The sequence below is a fragment of the Pipistrellus hanaki genome, assembly GCF_964339955.1.
Source record: "Pipistrellus hanaki genome assembly, chromosome: 3".
NCBI classification, from domain to species: domain Eukaryota; kingdom Metazoa; phylum Chordata; class Mammalia; order Chiroptera; family Vespertilionidae; genus Pipistrellus; species Pipistrellus hanaki.
Window position 1 is genome coordinate 117,283,678 of NC_140505.1, and position 18,280 is coordinate 117,301,957.

Genomic DNA, 18,280 nt, shown 5'->3' on the forward strand with positions numbered 1-18,280 from the left:
GAGTGGCCACAGACAGGGAACTGGGGACGCAGAGGGAGTGGCCAGGCGAGGCACAGAGGATGGGCCGAGACCCGCCCCTGTGTCCTCAGCAGCCTCATGGCCCACAGTTCCTCTCAAGGTGCACAAATTCATGCACTGGGCCCCTGGTATGGGATCTAAAACTGAAACTCACAGACACAGACAACAGCATGGTAGTAACCAGAAGCAAGGAGGTTTGAAGGTAGTAAACAGTAAAAGAAGCCAAATGTTTGGTGACAAACAATGATTTAACCCAGGGTGCTGAGCACACAATGCAATACACAGATCATGTACCATAGAAATTTACACTTGAAGACTATATAATTGTATTAACCAAAGTTATCTCAATAAATATAATTTAAAAAATAAAATAAAAAATCTAAAAAGCTAGCACCATCTAATGGAACCCAAAGGATTCACTAAATATGTAACAAAGGACATTTCTACAAGCAAAATATCCAGAGCTTTATTTTATTTTTTTAGCATAATAAAAGTATTTTATTATTATATTTAATACAATCCAAAATTACTTTAGAATTTTACACAATGTGCAGAGAAATAACACCATTGAGGAGTGTGTGTGATAAAAATTTAGCACTAGCAAAATAAAACCTGTTTCTCCTTTAAATCTAACCATATGTCTTTTTATTTTATTTCTTTATTGATTATGGTGTCACATAATTGTCCTCATCCCCCCATTACCATCGCAAACCCCTTCCCATGTATGCCCACCCCCTGTTGTCCATGACCTCTGGTTAGGCTCATATGCATTCACACAAGTCCTTTGGTTGATCTCTTCCCTTTGCCCCCACCCTTCCCTACCTTCCCTCTGAGGCCTGACAGTGATCACATGGTCTAACGCATCTAGGGGGAAAAATGAACAACATAAATTGATAAACAGAAACAGACCTGGAGACAGGGAAGCAGCGATCAGACTGTCCAGAGCTTTATTTTACCTCACTATTTTTCTAAAGTTCCAGAGACATTTGGTAGCAAGATTTAGCCCAGGCATATTTTCCTATGAGCCATGATATAGCAATGAAGCTATGTGAAAATGCTGAATTATTTCAGTATCTTTCATACTTACTATATACTAGTGTCACTTTTCCATAAAGTGATATGAAGTGAAAATAAGACAGCAGAGAAAAAAACAAAACAAAGAGGGGGAAAAAAAGGAAAAAAAACAAACCTCTTAGTAGCTCTATTAATTTACAATATTTTCTAGGAAGATTATTACCTGAAATTTATAAATGAACAGGTTAATTGCTCACATCAAAGAAACATTTATTCCAGATTAAAGATTTCCTAAAATAGCTGATCAGAAAGAAGCTTTATAGATGAGAAAATAAAAGTAATTATTTTCTCTTACATATTAAAATCATACTTATTTTCATGTTTTCCAATATTTAATCAATGAAGTATAGCAGTTTACCCCTAATCTCTTTCTCTCTATATAAATATTTATCACTAAGATAATCCTGGTGAAAATCAGGATCTTTAATAGTTTTGTTTATTGCTACGTCCTCAGCAATATTCCAGTGCTATGTTCTTGTGCCTGGAAAAGTGCTGGCACATAATGAATGCTTAATAAATTTGCTCATTAGTAAATTCATTAATGAATAAAGCTCGAAGTCATTACACTTTTTTCAGCATAAAGAATTGTACTACAATGTAACAAAAAAGTAAAAATCTTAAATATTAAATGTATATTTATTAGAGAGGCAGTATTTTGATGCAATTAAAAAATTAGATACTAAGGTAGACTGCTGAGTTTCAAATACTGACTTTATCATTTATTAACTGTGTGATCTTAAACAAAATACTGAACCTCTCTGTGCTTCAGTTATCTTACCTGAAAAAAAAAATTAACAATATCTAACTCATAGCAAACTAGGGAAATCAAATGAAATAATCCTATATAACCCTATATAATAAAAGAATAATATGCAAATTGACCAAATGGCGGAATGGCCAGTCACTATGATGTGCACTGACCACCAGGGGCAGACACTCAATGCAGGAGCTGCCCCCTGGTGGTCAGTGTGCTCCTACAGGAGGAGCACCACTCAGCCCGAAGCCTGATTTATGGCTGGTGAGCGCAGCAGCGGTGGCAGGAGCTTCTCCCGCCTCCACTGCAGCACTAAGCCATCAGTCAGGCATCTCCTGAGGGCTCCCGGGGACTGCGAGAGGGCCCAGTCCGGGCTGAGGAACGCCCCCCCCCCCCCCCCGGCAGTGCATGAATTTTGTGTACCAGGCCTCTAGTATAGCATAAAATAACGCCAAGTGGTAAAAAATAATCTATTACTGTATTTATTATTTTGTTGTATTTCTGTAAAAATTTATAAAACAATTTTTTCATTATGCATAACTTTTAAAAAATTATTTAGTTTCAAACATTTCTTCTAGAAAGTCAATAAAATTTGACATAAAAATGAGAGGATCAAAGAAAACTAGATTATAAATTCTACATCTCCTATTTTTCATCTGCTTTGTTCTATTCATTAAAATATATATGTAAAAATACTAACTCAAGCCGAAACCAGTTTCACTCAGTGGACAGAGCGTTGGTCTTTGGACAGAAAGGTCTCAGATTCGATTCCAGTCAAGGGCATGTTCATTAGTTGCAGGCACATCCCCAGGGGGGATGTGCAGGAGGCAACTGTTCGATGTTTCTAACTTTCTATCCTCTCCCTTCCTCTCTGTAAAAAGTCAATAAAATATATTTAAAAAAATACTAACCCAGAATACAAAAGGTTTCCCACAGAGATTTTGTAAACTTTAATAATCACTGTTATAGCATCCATTCAATGAATAATTTTACACATTATTTGCACAAAACAAAATGCTTTACCAAAGAAAGCATGATATATAATAATGATATAACAAATCTTAACTCTTAAACTGAAATCCACCCAAGTTAACTGAGTTATAAAAGATAGTCATGTAACTCAAAGAAAAATCATAAAACACTTTATATTAATAAAACAGCATAATAAAATAGCTTGTTTGAGTAAAATAATTCATCTTTAAAATCATCAACCTAGCCAAAACCGGTTTGGTTCAGTGGTAGAGCGTCGGTCTGCGGACTGAAAGGTCCCAGGTTCGATTCCTGTCAAGGACATGTACATTGGTTGCGGGCATATCCCCGGTAGGGGGTGTGCAAGAGGCAGCTGGTCGATGTTTCTCTCTCATCGACGTTTCTAGCTCTCTATCTCTCTCCCTTTCTCTCTGTAAAAAATCAATAAAATATATATATTTAAAAAATAAATAAAATAAATAAAATTATCAACCTAGTGAACTTAATTAAACTAAATCAATTATTTTGCGCATTAAGTAAAAAATATTCTACTATCAAAACTTGCCCTCAATATATAACCAATCATAGGATATTACAGAAAAATGTACATGGTATTCTTTAAATTACTTCAAAACTTATATGACCCTATATATATCCTAATGTAATACTTTATTTTTTACTAAATTTGGCTAGAAAATAATTCATATATATATATATGTGTGTGATTTATTATATAGGATTATAACTAAAATATAAATTAAAATGTTATATATTTTAGTTATAATCCTATATAATAAAAAACTAATATGCTAAGTGTCTGTCTGGTCATCCATTCAACCAATTAAAGCATAATATGCTAATGATATGCTAAGGCTGCTCAACTGCTCACTATGAGGTGCACTGAGCACTAGGGGGCGGATGTTCTGATCAGTTAGTTTGCTGCTGGGGTCCAGCTGATTGAGACTGAGCAAGATGGGCCAGACATGACCTGGAGTCCTCAAGCAACCTCTCCCCAGCTGGCCAACCTCCCACATCCCTCCCCAGCCCAGATTATGCACTGGTGGGGTCCCTCAGCCTGACTTGTGCCCTCTTGCAATCTGGGACCCCTCAGGGGATGTCATAGAGCTGATCTTGACCCAATTCTATAGGCCAGCCCAAAAGACCCCGCTGGTGCATGAATTTGTGCACCAGGCCTCTAGTTAATAATAATGATTAAAACTAACTCTTTCCAAAGCTACAGCACACTCAATATGTTTAAACATTAAAGGTAATAATAAAAATATATTAACTATGTAATATTAATTTAGAGAATTAAATTTTAAATTACCTTTTAAAAATGTATCTTTATTTTTGAAAGTATTATAGATGTCCCCCTTTTGTTCCCCAATGACCCCCTCCCTCTCCCACACCCTTCCCCAAACATTCAAAAAGTAAATTTCATAGTGTGTTTCTATTTCTATAAACAGTTTAATTAGAATAGAAAATTCTCAGCATGAATAATTTCCAATAATAGTCTTAAATAAATTGATACAGTAGCTATTCTCATTCACTTAAATGTAAAGAAGGTCAAATGAAAATATTCATTATTGTTTTATCATAAAAAGTATAACTAGCACTAATATTACATGTCAAATACTGCAATAACTACAGCTTAGGAAGAATTAGAAACAAATTAAACTTGAAACTACAGATATAAAATATCTGGTATTGCTTCCAATGTTATTTCACCTACATAAGAAATATAGCATAGGTTGGTAACTTATTAATTTATAAACACAAATCTATCTTTGTGCGCTTTCATAAGAGTTTTCAGCATCAATTTATCATTGAAAGACAAAATCTATGCTTTTCACTTAGCTTAACCAGAATCTCTATAAGCACTTTCTGAAGATGAAAAACAGATTCCAACTGGTTTTCAGAAAACCTACTTTCTCAGGTATACTCTCCTCACACTCAATAAATAGTGTTTTCATTGTATCCAACAGACAGCAAAAATGTCTTTTACCTTGTTTGCTCTATACCACATAGAGATACCTCAGGTACATCAATTAATAGGATGGCAGTTTTCACATAAATCTTGCAGATACCCTACCCCAGGAAATCCACTGCCTACAAAAAATCCCCTACAGCACTGCTGGCAGTGAAAGTAAAGTGAATGAGAGTTCAAGCATTTCTTCTTACAAATAGCCTTTCAATTTTTTTTTTAAGCGTGTTTGCACTGAGTGCCAATACAGTAACATACATCTCAATGCACTTGTCTTCATTCCAACAAAAACAACAAAATATCCCTATATGTATATTACATTGAAATTTTAAAATAAAAATTTTGTATCAAAAGTATCAGTATTTCCATATGGAGAAGTCATGAGTAGGCAACACAGACACACAGGAAAATGAACAAATTAAACTACATTATACTATTTTCAAAGGTTTTTTTTTTTTTTTGAAGCATTTGTAAAACAAAAGCTTCCTTTGTGCTAACAACTATATTTTCCTCATGTTTAAAATATTGGGTCGGCAGCTAAGTAATTGCGGATTTTTTAAAGAAAATCAAAGACAATTTTTTCATGGAACTAAATAACTTTATTCTGTAATGTATTGCCCATTTTGATCAATGACCTTTTGCCATCTTCCAGGCAGCATCATAATCCCACGTTCAAAAAACTTCTGGTTTTTATTAGCAAAAAACTGAATCAGGTACGATTTGACATCATCATCATTATTGAAATTTTTACCATTCAAGGAGTTTTGTAAAGATCGAAACAAAAAGTAATCAGATGGTGCAAGGTCAGGACTATATGGTGGATGTGGCAAAACATCCCAACCAAGCTCCATTAATTTTTGCCGAGTGACCAAAGATGTGTGTGGCCTTGCATTGTCATGATGGAATACAACACCTTTTCGATTTGTCAATTCGGGCCGCTTTTCTTCAACTGCATTGTTTAATTTCATTAGTTGTTCAATGTAGACATCAGAATTGATCGTTCGGTTGGGTGGTAAGAGTTCAAAGTAGACAATTCCTTTGTAATCCCACCAAACTGATAACAAAACCTTCTTTTGATGAATATCAGCTTTTGATGTTATTTGAGTTGGTTCACCTGGCTTGCTCCATGATCTTTTCCGCTTGATATTGTTGTAAACAACCCATTTTTCATCGCCAGTTATCAGTCGTTTTAAAAATGGATCATTTTCATTATGTTTCTTTAGCAAATCGCAGCTGCTAATGCGTTGCGTTAACTGTGATTCTTTAATTTCGTGAGGAACCCATGTATCGAGTTTTTAAACATAGCCAAGTTGTTTTAAGTGATTTTCAATGCATGTATGTGATACATGAAGCTTCTCTGCAATCTCACGTGTTGTACTGTGACAGTCCGAATTGATTATTGCTTTGATTAGGGCGTCATCAACTTCAACTGGACGACCAGAGCGTTTTTCATCTTTGAGTGAAAAATCACCAGAACAAAATTTGGCAAACCAATTTTGACACTGCCGATCTTTTAAGGCTTCATCACCATAAACAGCACATAACTTTTTATGAGCTTGCGATGCGTTTTTCCCTTTGAGGAAATAAAAAAGCAAAATATGACGAAAATGTTCCTTTTGATTTTCCATTTTTTAACGAATGCCAAACGAAAACTACAAAACAGATCAAAAAACTTTTTTTACTGATTAACAGCTGAATAGCCAACTATCAAATAACAAAATGTGTTTTACATTTGTACTACGTCTGCAAACCTAAAAATTCAACTGAAGCCATATATGTGTGAAACCCGCAATTACTTAGTTGCCGACCCAATAAATGGGATATGATTGTGACTGCCTAGATCCAACTGTCTCCATACCTCCTCCAGATTTTCATAAAGAGCAAAAAGAAATAAAAGTACCTACAAATTACCCTTCCCATTTAAATGGGAAATAAAGAAATTACAAGCTGATTTTTTTCTAAATGGGGCAATAAGTAAGTATCCAGAGCCAACACGTTCTAGGCTGAATCCACAGAGGGAATCCTAGGGAAACAGAATGGACAAGTAAGAAATGAGGTGCCCTATTGGTGGAAGAACCCATGTATTATCAACAGACCTCCCACCAGTAAGAGACAGCATTAACCTGAGTGCCATGGCAGAACTGAGACCAATTATGTAAATTAAGCTAATAAATATAAATAACCATGGTCTCTATGTGAGGGGAAACATTTAAGCTTGGATCAGAATCTAAAACACAAATCTATGCTGTATACAAAGACACACCTAAAACGCAGTGATTCAGAAAAATTAAAGAAAGTTGTTTTTTAAGTTGCCAAAAAGGTAAATATGAACATAAAGAAGCTGTTAGACAAGACAGAATTTAATCTCAGAAAGCAACAGAGAGACAAAAAATAAGGAACATAAATTTCTAGGCTAAAATTCACAGTGAAGATAACTCAGTTAAGAAGATCTATGAACAGCATGGAGCAACATTCATTAAGCAGAAACCAAATGATACAAAAAAAGATATGCTAATAAGCAACAGACATGTTTAAGCTACCTCAGCTCCTATAGCTCAAGGTAGATGAAGTAGATAAAAATACCTAAAACAAATGATTAAGGTAGAGCTATGTTGAAATAAAAATAAATAACTTCCTTTTCAAGTATACATGAAATATTCCTAAAAATTGACCACAATTAGAAAAACCACAGTAAGTTCCAAAAAGTACAAATAGCATAAAAATATTCTCTGACTATATGCAATAAAACTAGAAAAAAATAAAGTAAAAGTCCTTTTCTTCTGCAAATTTAAAATCTTAGCTAAAAGATAAAATTATAGAACTGATGAAAATACCTCTATATCAGAAGTTATGCATTAAGTAGTACTCAGAGGAAAATCTATAGATTTCAATGTTCATGTTAATAACATTAAAAAAGAAAAAGAAACTAAATATTTAAATAAAAAAAGAACAACATAAATTGGTATTAGCATGCATTAGTGATAGGAATACAAATTATACAACCCATATAAAATGCATCTTTCACTGTCTTCCTAAATCACAGGTGTCCTCTGCCCCAACAATATATAGTGTGGGAAATTAACAAAAATATATCTGATAAAGTGTGAAATGACATAGGTGCAAGGGAAGTCATTATGGCAATGTAGAAAAATGGAAACCATTCAATGTCCATTAACCAAGGACTGTTGAAATACACTCTGATATATCTACAAATTAAATACTATAAAGCCATATGGCTTGTTAAGTGAAAAAAGCAAGAAAGGCACAGTACTTAAAGTATTCTATATTTGAGAAAGAAAGGATTTGCATATATAAGTATATTTTTATATATCTGAAAATGCATATTTATGTATGCATACATATATACATATACTTTTGAAATACATGTTACTATATTCACACATATATATGTTAAGTAAACGTATATACAAAATCATCTATAATAATAAAAGCATAATATGCAAATCGACTGAACAACCGAACAGCAGAAGGACCATCCACACAACCTTCTGGGCGACCACACTATTACACACACTGGCACCAGGCCAGGCAAGGCGGGGGCAATACAATTGGCCCAGGCCAGCCTCTTCGGGGCAATTGATGGGAGGGCTCCACGATCAATTGACCCAAAGATGGAGGCCCTGCCACTGGCCAGTGAGGTGATTGATGGGGGCGGGGGGCTCTGCAATCACTTCAAAGAGGGAGGCCCAGGCTACCTAGCCAGCAGTGCTAGGGTGGGTGGGTCTCCCTCTACATGGTGATCGATCTGGGAGCCCCAGAAATGATCCCCTCACAAATGGAGGCCCCGGCCACCAGCCAGTGATGCTGTGGTGGTGTGCGGTGCCTTCCAGCAATCGCACCCATGCCTGTCCCCGCAGAGGGAGGTGACTGGTGGCAGGGGAAGTGGGAGGCAGCACCGCAGGTATGGCAAGCAGTGGCAGCAGTGGGGGTGGGGCCAGCTGCTGTCAACCAGGGGAAAGAAAGCCCCAATAGGCCCTGATCGTTGGCCAGGCCAAGGGACCGTACGTGAGGAGGTCCCAGATTGTGAGAGGGCACGGGCAGGGCTAAGGGACATACACCCCCTTCATACACCCCGAATTTCATGCACCAGGTTTCTAGTCTATATATAAAAATAGATGAGAGAAGAGTGAAAAAGACAGGCATGTAAGCAAAATCTCTTTGAGTATGCCTTTTTAAAATGCAGTTTCAGCCCAGCCAGTGTGGCCCAGTGGTTGAGCATCAACTCATGCACCAAGAAGCCACGGATTGGATTCCTGGTCAGGGCACATACCCAGGTTGTGGGTTGCCGCTTGATCCCCAGTAGGGATTGTGCAGGAAGCAGTCAATCAATGATGCTCTCTCATCAATGATGTTTCTATCTCTCTCTCCCCTTCTCTTCCTCTTTGAAGTCAATAAAAATTTATTTTTAAAAATTCAGTTTCTCTTTGTAAACATACTGTATAACATATCAAAAATAATACTGAATCAAATGGGAAAAAAATAACTAATTATATTTTAAATTCATGACATAATCACTAAGATAAAAAAAAAAACTTCAGGTTTCACTTTGGGGAACAAAACCCAAGGCCGAAAAGAAATGCATCCTCTCGCAATCCAAGACCCTCGGGGGGTGTCGGACTGCGGGTTTCAGCCCTGTCCTTGCAGCCCAGCCCAGCTTGCAGGAATCGGGCTGAAACCAGCAGTCCCACATCCCGAGGGATGTAGCATGTGCACGAAGCAGCAGGTGGCCAGGAGGGAGTCCGAGCCCAGGCTGGGTGCCCCTGCTGCTCCCGCTCATCCTGAACCCACTGTGCCTGCCACTGCCTCCGCGTGGTAGCCCTACGAGAGGCTGGAGAGGCTCGCGCTGCTACAGCTGTGCTTGCCAGCCATGAACCTGGCATCTAGCACCTGCTGGTCAGCTGAGCGGTGCTACTGCTGTGGGAGTGCACTGACCACCAGGGGGCAGCTTCTGCATTGAGCGTCTGCCCCTTGGTGGTCACTGCACATCATATAGCGACCAGTTAACCAGTCATTCAGTCATTTATTCTTTTATGTATACTACTAGAGACCTGGTGCACAAAATGTGTGCACTCACAGGGGCGGGGGTTCCTTAGCCTGGCCTGTGCCCTCTCACAGTCCAGTAGCCATCAGGGGATATCCAAGTGCTGCCCTAGGCCTGCTGCACTTGCCAACCATGAGCCCCACTTCTGGCTCTTGCGTTGAGCATCTGCCCCTTGGTGGTCAGTGTGCGTCATAGTGACCAGTTGTTCTGTTGTTTGGTTGATTTGCATATTAGCCTTTTATTATATAGGATAGATTATCACACTGGAAACATATAGAAGTAAGTTTAATTTCATTTGGTAGAATAGAGAAGTTGAGTAGTAACAAGTAAAGCAACAACAGAATGCTCCAAAACTTGACAGCAAAATTTATGAGAAATGAGGTGAGGATAGAAGTGAATGGCAAGAGGAATAACTTGACATAAAACAGGTGATAAATGATGGAGTAAGGTACCAGAGGAACTGACCAGTATATTTATAGAATTAGAAGGACTGGCTTTAAACAAAAAACAAAAAAAAAAAGTTTTGTTGCTGAATTAAATGGATTATAAAGTATGAAGGTGGAAACAGATACAAATATATAGGTATATAGATATACAAATGGAGGGATGGAGAAGATTAGGAAGATGAATTATTTCTTGCAGGTTGTATTAGTAGCCTTAGCTAAAGAATAAAAGATTAGTACAAGTGATGCATGTGGGCAAGCAAAGGAGTGATGAAAGGGTTTACCACAAATAAGTCTGGCAGTTCCCACCAGAAAGCATAGGATCCATAAGAAATGATGGCATCAACCTGGGGTACTATATTCCCCATTAGAGCTCAGATCAATACTGGTTATAAGGAAAGGAACAGGAAGGTGCATATTCTAATAGCAAGAACTGCTAACAATTACCCATTTGTTAGTGGTGGGAGCATATTCCCTTTGTAAAACTTAAGAATTATTTTATTTCCTTAGTAAGTAAGGATAAAAGGTTAAATAAGTGTGGCATGAATATAATAGACAAATAATAGATGGTGGCCTATTCATTAATATGAATAAATGAAAAAAACATTATCATGAGAAATAAATGTCTATATATTAAAATTCCATTGTTCTCACCAATTCGAGTGATTTTATTATGTGAAAGTTCAAGATCTTGGATATTAGTGCAGCCATCCAAACCATGCAAAGAAGTTAGTTTATTTTTATTGAGAAGAACAACACAGAGATTTTCCAAATTTTCACAGTCGATAGTCTCAATATTATTTTCCTAAGACAAAAAAACAAATGTAATTAGTTTTATTTCAATGGTTAATAAAAAAATTAAAGCTTGCAAAAAAATGATAGAATCTCCAAATGAATATCTAATTGTCTAACTTAGGATAACCATGCAAAATGTTATACTATCTACATGAAAATATAGAATCTATCTATATAAAACCCTAATTTGCAAAACCGACCAAACTGCAGAACTGCCGAACAACCAGTCGTTATGATGTGTACTGACCACCAGGGGGAATGTTTGAAACATGGTGGGCCTCAGCAGCAGGTGGCAGAGCACAGAACATGGGGGGCATTGGCTGCAGTGGGATGGTGGAGCAGGTGAGTGGGGGGCACCAGGCCGAGGTGGGGTGCCAATCACTATCATCGGGGCAAACCTCTGGTGGGTGCTGAAAATTCTTTACTCCCATGTGCCATGGTCCTGCCCAGGGCGCGCACCTGCTGCTGGCACTCACCAGAGCCACTGCTCACACCATCAGCAGGTGCAATCGGCTGCTGGTCCCAATCGCTCCTGAGGGCTTCTTCACCTCCCCCTGTTCCTGAAGGCGATCGGGGCAGTAGCAGCTGCTCACACCCTCTGATGGCACCGGCCCTACTTGCACCCACTGTGGGTGCCAGCCCCAATCACTCTGCACCATTAGCAGTGCCATCAGTGCATGGGAGCAGCAGCAGCGGGAACAGGGCTGCCAGCAGACAGGGGACAGGGGACAGAGCGAGAGGAGCCAGGCAGGGGCACAGAGGATGGGCCGGGCAGTTGCGGGGTGATCAGATTGGTGGGGAGGGTAGATGGCCGGGGGAAGGGAGGCCCTGGCCAGCAACTGGCAGCCACTAGGGACCCTACCCAGGCATAAATTTTACGCACTGGATCTCTAGTAATCTAATAAATAATTAACTAATTTTGTATTTATTAATATAATCTTTTAAAATATTGAAAATACAGAGAATCATCTTATATAATAAAAGGATAACATGTAAATTGACCCTAATTATGGAATGACCCAGAACAACCGATCACTATGATGCACACTGACCATCAGGGGGCAGACCCTCAACGCAGGAGCTTCCCCCTGGTGGCAAGTACACGCCCATAGGGAGAGCTCTGCTCAGCTATAAGCTGGGCTGGTGGCTGCAAGTGCAGCAGCAGTGGTGGAACCGCTCCCATCTCTGCGGCAGTGCTAAGGATGTCTAATTGTGGCTTAGGCTGCTCCTCCTGGGAAGCAGGCCTAAGCTGTCAGTCGGACATCCTCTGAGGGCTCCCAGACTACCAGAGGGATGTCAGCTTAGGCCTGTGGACATCCCCCGAGAAGTCCTGGACTGCAAGAGGGCTCAGGCTGGGCTGATGGCACACTTCCCACCCCCCCCCCCCCCCCGCCCCAGTGCACAAATTTTCATGCACCAGGTCTCTAGTATAACAAGATATTTCAATTTAAATAAACAATAATTAACATTTGGTCCTATATAAAACTGTTTTTTTTTTTAAAAAAAAAAACAACAACACTGAAATAATTTAAATCTCCCCCCACCTTCCCTCCTCAGTTCCTCCATCTCCCAAGAACGCTAATATCACGAATTAAGTATGCATCTCATGTATAGGTTTATATTTTTACTATACATATACATCTCTTCAATACATATATATTGGTCTCAGTGTCAAGGTCACGTGTCAAGGATGCATCAGCAACATCTCTCTATTAAGACCTCAGAAAGATAAATGGACTTTTATAAATAGACCATAGCAACTCTCTCACAAATATTTATGAGGATAGCCTTTGTCTAATGGAGTGAACTTAATGAGAAGCAGAGAAAGCCCACAATGTTTTAAAAGAAAATCATATTGGTGAAAGTACCACCAGTTTGAACTGAAAAGAATATAATTCAAAATGAAAAGAAGCTTTCAGGTGCTCCACCTTCTATGGGAAAGAAACTGGTTGAGAAAAATTATCAGCTGCAAAATAGCACACTTCTTGAGGACAAGGAAGCGTGCATTGAGGATGTACTCAAAAGCCCAGTGCACAGAATCAAGAGTCATAGAAAAGCATTACCGTGGAGCCAGCCTGTGTCCTTATTAAGGAATTGATAACTTCCCAAGGTAAAAATCATAAGCAGAAGGCATTTTAGACATTACAGTCCCAGCCACAAATTACATATGAGACCCAGTAAACGCACTATGAAGCAAAAGAAATACTCAGACAATCCTGCCTCAATCCATGGTCCCCAAACCATGAACAAACAAAATGGTTATTATTTTAATTTGCTAAGTAATGTGGCCATTTGTGATATAGCAAAAAGTAACAAGATCATCCACACACAGAGATAAGCAATTCCCAGGTTATACTTCCTAATCGTTTTCCCTCTATGGCTCTCAGAAATGTTGGCCCTTGATCTCTTTACAACATGAGTTACATGTTATTTTAGTAAATGTTGCTTTTTATTTCAAAATAGTCATTTTGGAAATGTAAAGATGAATTCATTTTATATTTTATTTCAAGATAAATAATGAGAATACAGGACATACCTGTACATCAATGTACTTCAGTTTTTTGCAGTTATTCAGGCCGTGCAAAGAATTTAATCCACAGCGTCTAAGAGAGAGAAACTGAAGATTGGCACACTCTGCCAGTGTGGAAAGACTACAACCTGGCAAATCTTGAAATGTTACTCTTGTAACCTAGAAATTAAAAAAAAAAATTAGAGTGCATAACATTATCTAACAGTAACAATCTCTGTGTCCTCTATTTGAGCAGACCATCTCCACCTGGATCTGACTTAAATGAGATGATTCTGTGCTTCAAGTCTGAGCCTGAGGCCACACATTGATGAGACTTTGGGGACTTTGAGACCTGAACCATGTAATACAAACAACATTCTATTACACATCTTCTGTATTATAAAGATATGAATCATTCCTTACTACTGACTAATGTAATATATCCAACCATATAGTATCTGTGGGGGAAAAAAGTCATGAATAATATTTTTTTCTATATTTTTCAAATATTTGAAGACCATGCATTTATAATATTTCATATTACCAAGTTATTACTATAGACTCATTACTTCATAAGGCTTTTTTCTTAAGGAACTCTCTGGCTAAAAATAGAAATCAATATCAAAGTATTCAACTTTATATATATTAAGGGCTACATTTATCGTCCTTCAAGAATATATCAGATAAAAATATTTTTTTATTATGAAAATTCACTGCACTTTTTAAACTCAAGATTTCTCACCTAAGTTAAAGGGCTGATGAATCCTATATAATAAAGAGATAATATGCAAAATTGACCATCACACCCTCACACAAGATGGCCCCCCCATGTGGTCACAAGATGGCCACCACAATATGGCTGGCAGAGGAGGGCAGTTGGCGGCAATCAGGCCAGCAGGGGAACACTTAGGCATCGATCAGGCTGGTAGGGAAGTGGTTAGGAGGTGATCAGGCTGGCAGGCAGAAGCGGTTAGGGGCAATCAGGAAGGCAGACAGGCAAGTGGTTGGAAGCCAGGAGTCCTGGATTGTGAGAGGGATCCCAGATTGGAGAAGGTGCAGACTGGGCTGAGGGACAATGCCCCTCCCCACCAGTGCACAAATTTCATGCACTGGGCCTCTAGTAATGTAATAATGTTGTTATTTATTTCACTATAATTGAGTCTGTGCACTGAAATCCTACCTAATAAAAGAGTAATATGAAAATTAACCATCACTCCACTACACCCACCAGCCATGCCCACCAGCAATGCCTACCAGCCAACCAGAGTGAGTATGCAAATTAACCCAAAAAAGATGGCTGCCGCCACAGAGAGTAGGAGGCAGGCTTGGGTTTCCCTGGCAATGGAAGGAAGCCAAGCTTTCCACACATCCTGGCTGGCCTAGGCCTCCACTCAAGGATACAAAGTTTCAATTGTAGAAGATAAATCCCAAGAAAAATGGCGGCAGCCACGGGGCTGGAGAGAGCAGGCCAGGGTTGCCCCCAGGCAATGGAGGAAGCAAAGCTTTCCACCTGCCCTGGCCAGCCTAGGCCTCCACTTAAGGCTACAAAGTTTCATTTATAAAAGATGAATAAACCCCAACAGAAATGGCTGCTGCCACGGAGCAAGCAGAAGGCTTAGCATTGATCCAGGCTACAAAATTTCAATTGTAGAAGATATATTCCAGATATCAGGGCCGCAGCTTGGGTCACTGGGGGGCGTGGCCAGCCTTGCAAACCACCACAGGCCCCTTGCCCAGGCTGCATCCATGCCCCAAGGGAACCCCCACCCTGATCCAGGACACCCTTCAGGGCAAACCAGCTGGCTCCCACCCATGTGCCAGGCCTCTATCCTCTCTAATACAAGAGTAATATGCAGATTGACCATCACTCCAACACACAAGATCAAGATAGCTGCCCCCATGTGGTCAAAAGATCCTGCCCCCATGTGGACACAAGATGGCCACCACAAGATGGCCAGCAGGGGAGAGCAGTTGGGAGGGAGCAGGCCTGCAAGGGAGGGCAGTTGGAGGCAATCAAGCCTGCAGGTGAGGGCAGTTGGGAGGGACCAGACTGGCAGAGGAGGGAAGTTGGGGGCAAACAGGCTGGCAAGGGTGCAGTTAGACCTCAATCAGGCTGGCATGGAAGTGGTTAGGGAGTGATCAGGCTGGCAGGCAGAAGTGGTTAGGGGCAATCAGGAAGACAGGCAAGTGAGCAGTTGTGACCCAGCAGTCCTGGATTGTGAGAGGGATGTCCCACTGCCCCAAATGTCACAGTTTGGAGAGGGTACAGCCTGGGCTGAGGGACACCCCTTCCCCCATGCACAAATTTTGTGCACCGGGCCTCTAGTAACTATATAAAAATCAAATTATAGTATGAAAACTTTCATATTGTCACATCAACAATCCTAAAACCAGGTTTCCCACATGGTGAAAAACAATTTAAAAATTATTAGCTTTATAAGAAGAGTCTAGTAATATATAATCAAAACAGAAATTCAAAATTGTTCAGTTGAAATTGAAAGCATTATTGCATCAGAAAAAGCTAGAAAAGTATAAAATTTTAAGTTTGATAACTTTTCTTAATATTGAAATTTTTTGTGCATGATATTAAACAAAAAGTTTTTAATTTACATATTTACACGAGTGAATAGGAAGATCATGTGCTCATGAAGATATAAAAAAAATAAAGAAGTGATTAAGTCTATTCCTTGCTTAAGTAGCAAAAGAAACAATCCATATCTTTAAAACTTTGGGTGAATAAAGTTTTTAGTTTCATAATTATTTTAGGAATTTCTCAATTAGTCATAATCTAAACATATATGTTGGTGAAAATATTTTTCAAAAATGAGGATAAAAACCTCCATTCCCCACTCAAACAAAAGTGAGACAATATTTCAATGCCTACAGCATACATTTTAGGCAGAAGGAAAGTGATCCAGATGGGAGACCTATAATGAAAGTAAGAAAAAAGACCAAAATAATTGGTAAGAAAGACAAATACTGCTCTAGCAGTGGATATAGCATTGGCCTGTGGACTGAAGGCTCCAAGATTTAATTACAGTCTTGGGTGTATGTGTATATATACATATTTGGGAGTTTACTCTCAATTATTCTTGAGTTCAACCCAAAGAGTATCAGTCGCCTATGGTAAATTGAAAATACAAAAGTAACAAAAGCAATGACTATGTTTTACTTTACAGAACATCTGTTCTGTGCCACATCTCAAATCTATTAAACTTGAAGAAATAATATTGTTTAAAAATTCAGGCTGCAGAGACTGAATGTGAGGTATAATTAGACGATTAAATAAAAGAGAATCTTACTTCACATAAGTTATGTACCATCATCACTTTATTATGATTTGCCTTGTATAAGGAAAGTGAGTCATCTGGTCTAAAAATAAACCAGCTGCTAAAATACTATAATTTATTTCATGTTATAAAGCCATATAAAAGAATTCTGCCCTGGCGGGTGTGGCTCAGTTGGTTAGAGTGCCATCCCATGCACTGAAGGGTCACTCCTGGTAAGGGCACATATCCAGGTTTTGGGTTTAATTTCCAGTCAGGGCACATCTGGATTGATGTTTCTTTCTCTCTTCCTCACTATTCCTCTCTCTCTTTCTACAATCAATGAAAAACATCTCTTCAGGTGAGGAATTAAAAATATACATATATCCTTATATTCAGTGACCTTTTTCCCCCTCTGGTTGTTATTTAAAGCAAGTTACCACTTTGAGCCAAATACCAAAAAATAAAAGAAAAAAAATAGTAAAACTAGGAAAAAAAATAAAATATATTAATTGTCAATAATCACCAATCTTCAGTTATATCCTTTTGTGATATTATTACATAGAGTGGATGGCCCAGCATTTTCAATTTAAGAATTTATTTGATGAAACTGGCTATTAGGCAGCTCTCAAACATCAATTTGCCTTTTTTTCAAGTACTTAGGATCCACATTTGACAATGACAATTAGGAGCCCTAGACTGTTGTCAACAATCCTATAAAGTAGGCATTGCTCTTCCCAGTTTACAGAAGACAAAATTGCAATGCATAATGGTCCAGTGCCTTGCACAAGGTAACAGAGACGGTAAATAGCGGAAATAAAATTAGAACCCTGATCTTACCTGTTACATCACTTGTTAGTACTTTATTAAATTACTCTCAAATAATTTTATATCAATTTCCTTTTTAATCAATACACTTTTGAAACTGTGAAGTTACTAATAATATGGAGATAAGATGAACAGTCAGCCAGATTTATTTATTCATGCTCCCATTCATCCACCCCATAGTCAATTGATCAAAACCACTACTTGTCTGGCAATACAAGAAGCAGAACTGATTTGTGTCCTAAAGGCTTAAAGTGAGAGATTAATATAAGCAAATTAAATTAACTACTGACTGAAATTCCAGAAGAGTAAACTTTTCTTTTCTGAAGATCCTTTCCAGAAGACCTTCCAATTATGGCAATGGGTGCTCAAGATAAGATCAAAGATGGAAAGCTATGAGTTTAGAAAATCAAAGTAATAAAGTGAATCATAGGTCAGCAGCAGTGGTGAATGAAAACACCATGATAAGTCATCTGCTAGAGTCATTACAAAATGGTATTTTACAAGACTTCAATATTTATATTGCACATTTACACATATTTTTCATCCCTATACTATATATTTTGAGGCTTCAAAGACAA

General features: G+C 38.5%; 1 protein-coding gene across 1 annotated transcript in view; it reads right to left on the reverse strand.

Annotated features, from left to right (window-relative positions):
• The window catches only part of LOC311618890 (leucine-rich repeat- and IQ domain-containing protein 1-like), a gene marked incomplete at its 3' end in the record, with an annotated part of 227,460 nt that overhangs the window by 185,099 nt on the left and 24,081 nt on the right, over positions 1-18,280 (reverse strand). The window contains exons 8-9 of the mRNA XM_084876624.1: positions 13,636-13,788; positions 10,959-11,109 (exon numbers count right to left, since the gene is read on the reverse strand). Coding sequence (XP_084732750.1) covers positions 10,959-11,109; positions 13,636-13,788 — 304 coding nt within the window. The remainder of the gene's footprint in view (positions 1-10,958; positions 11,110-13,635; positions 13,789-18,280) is intronic.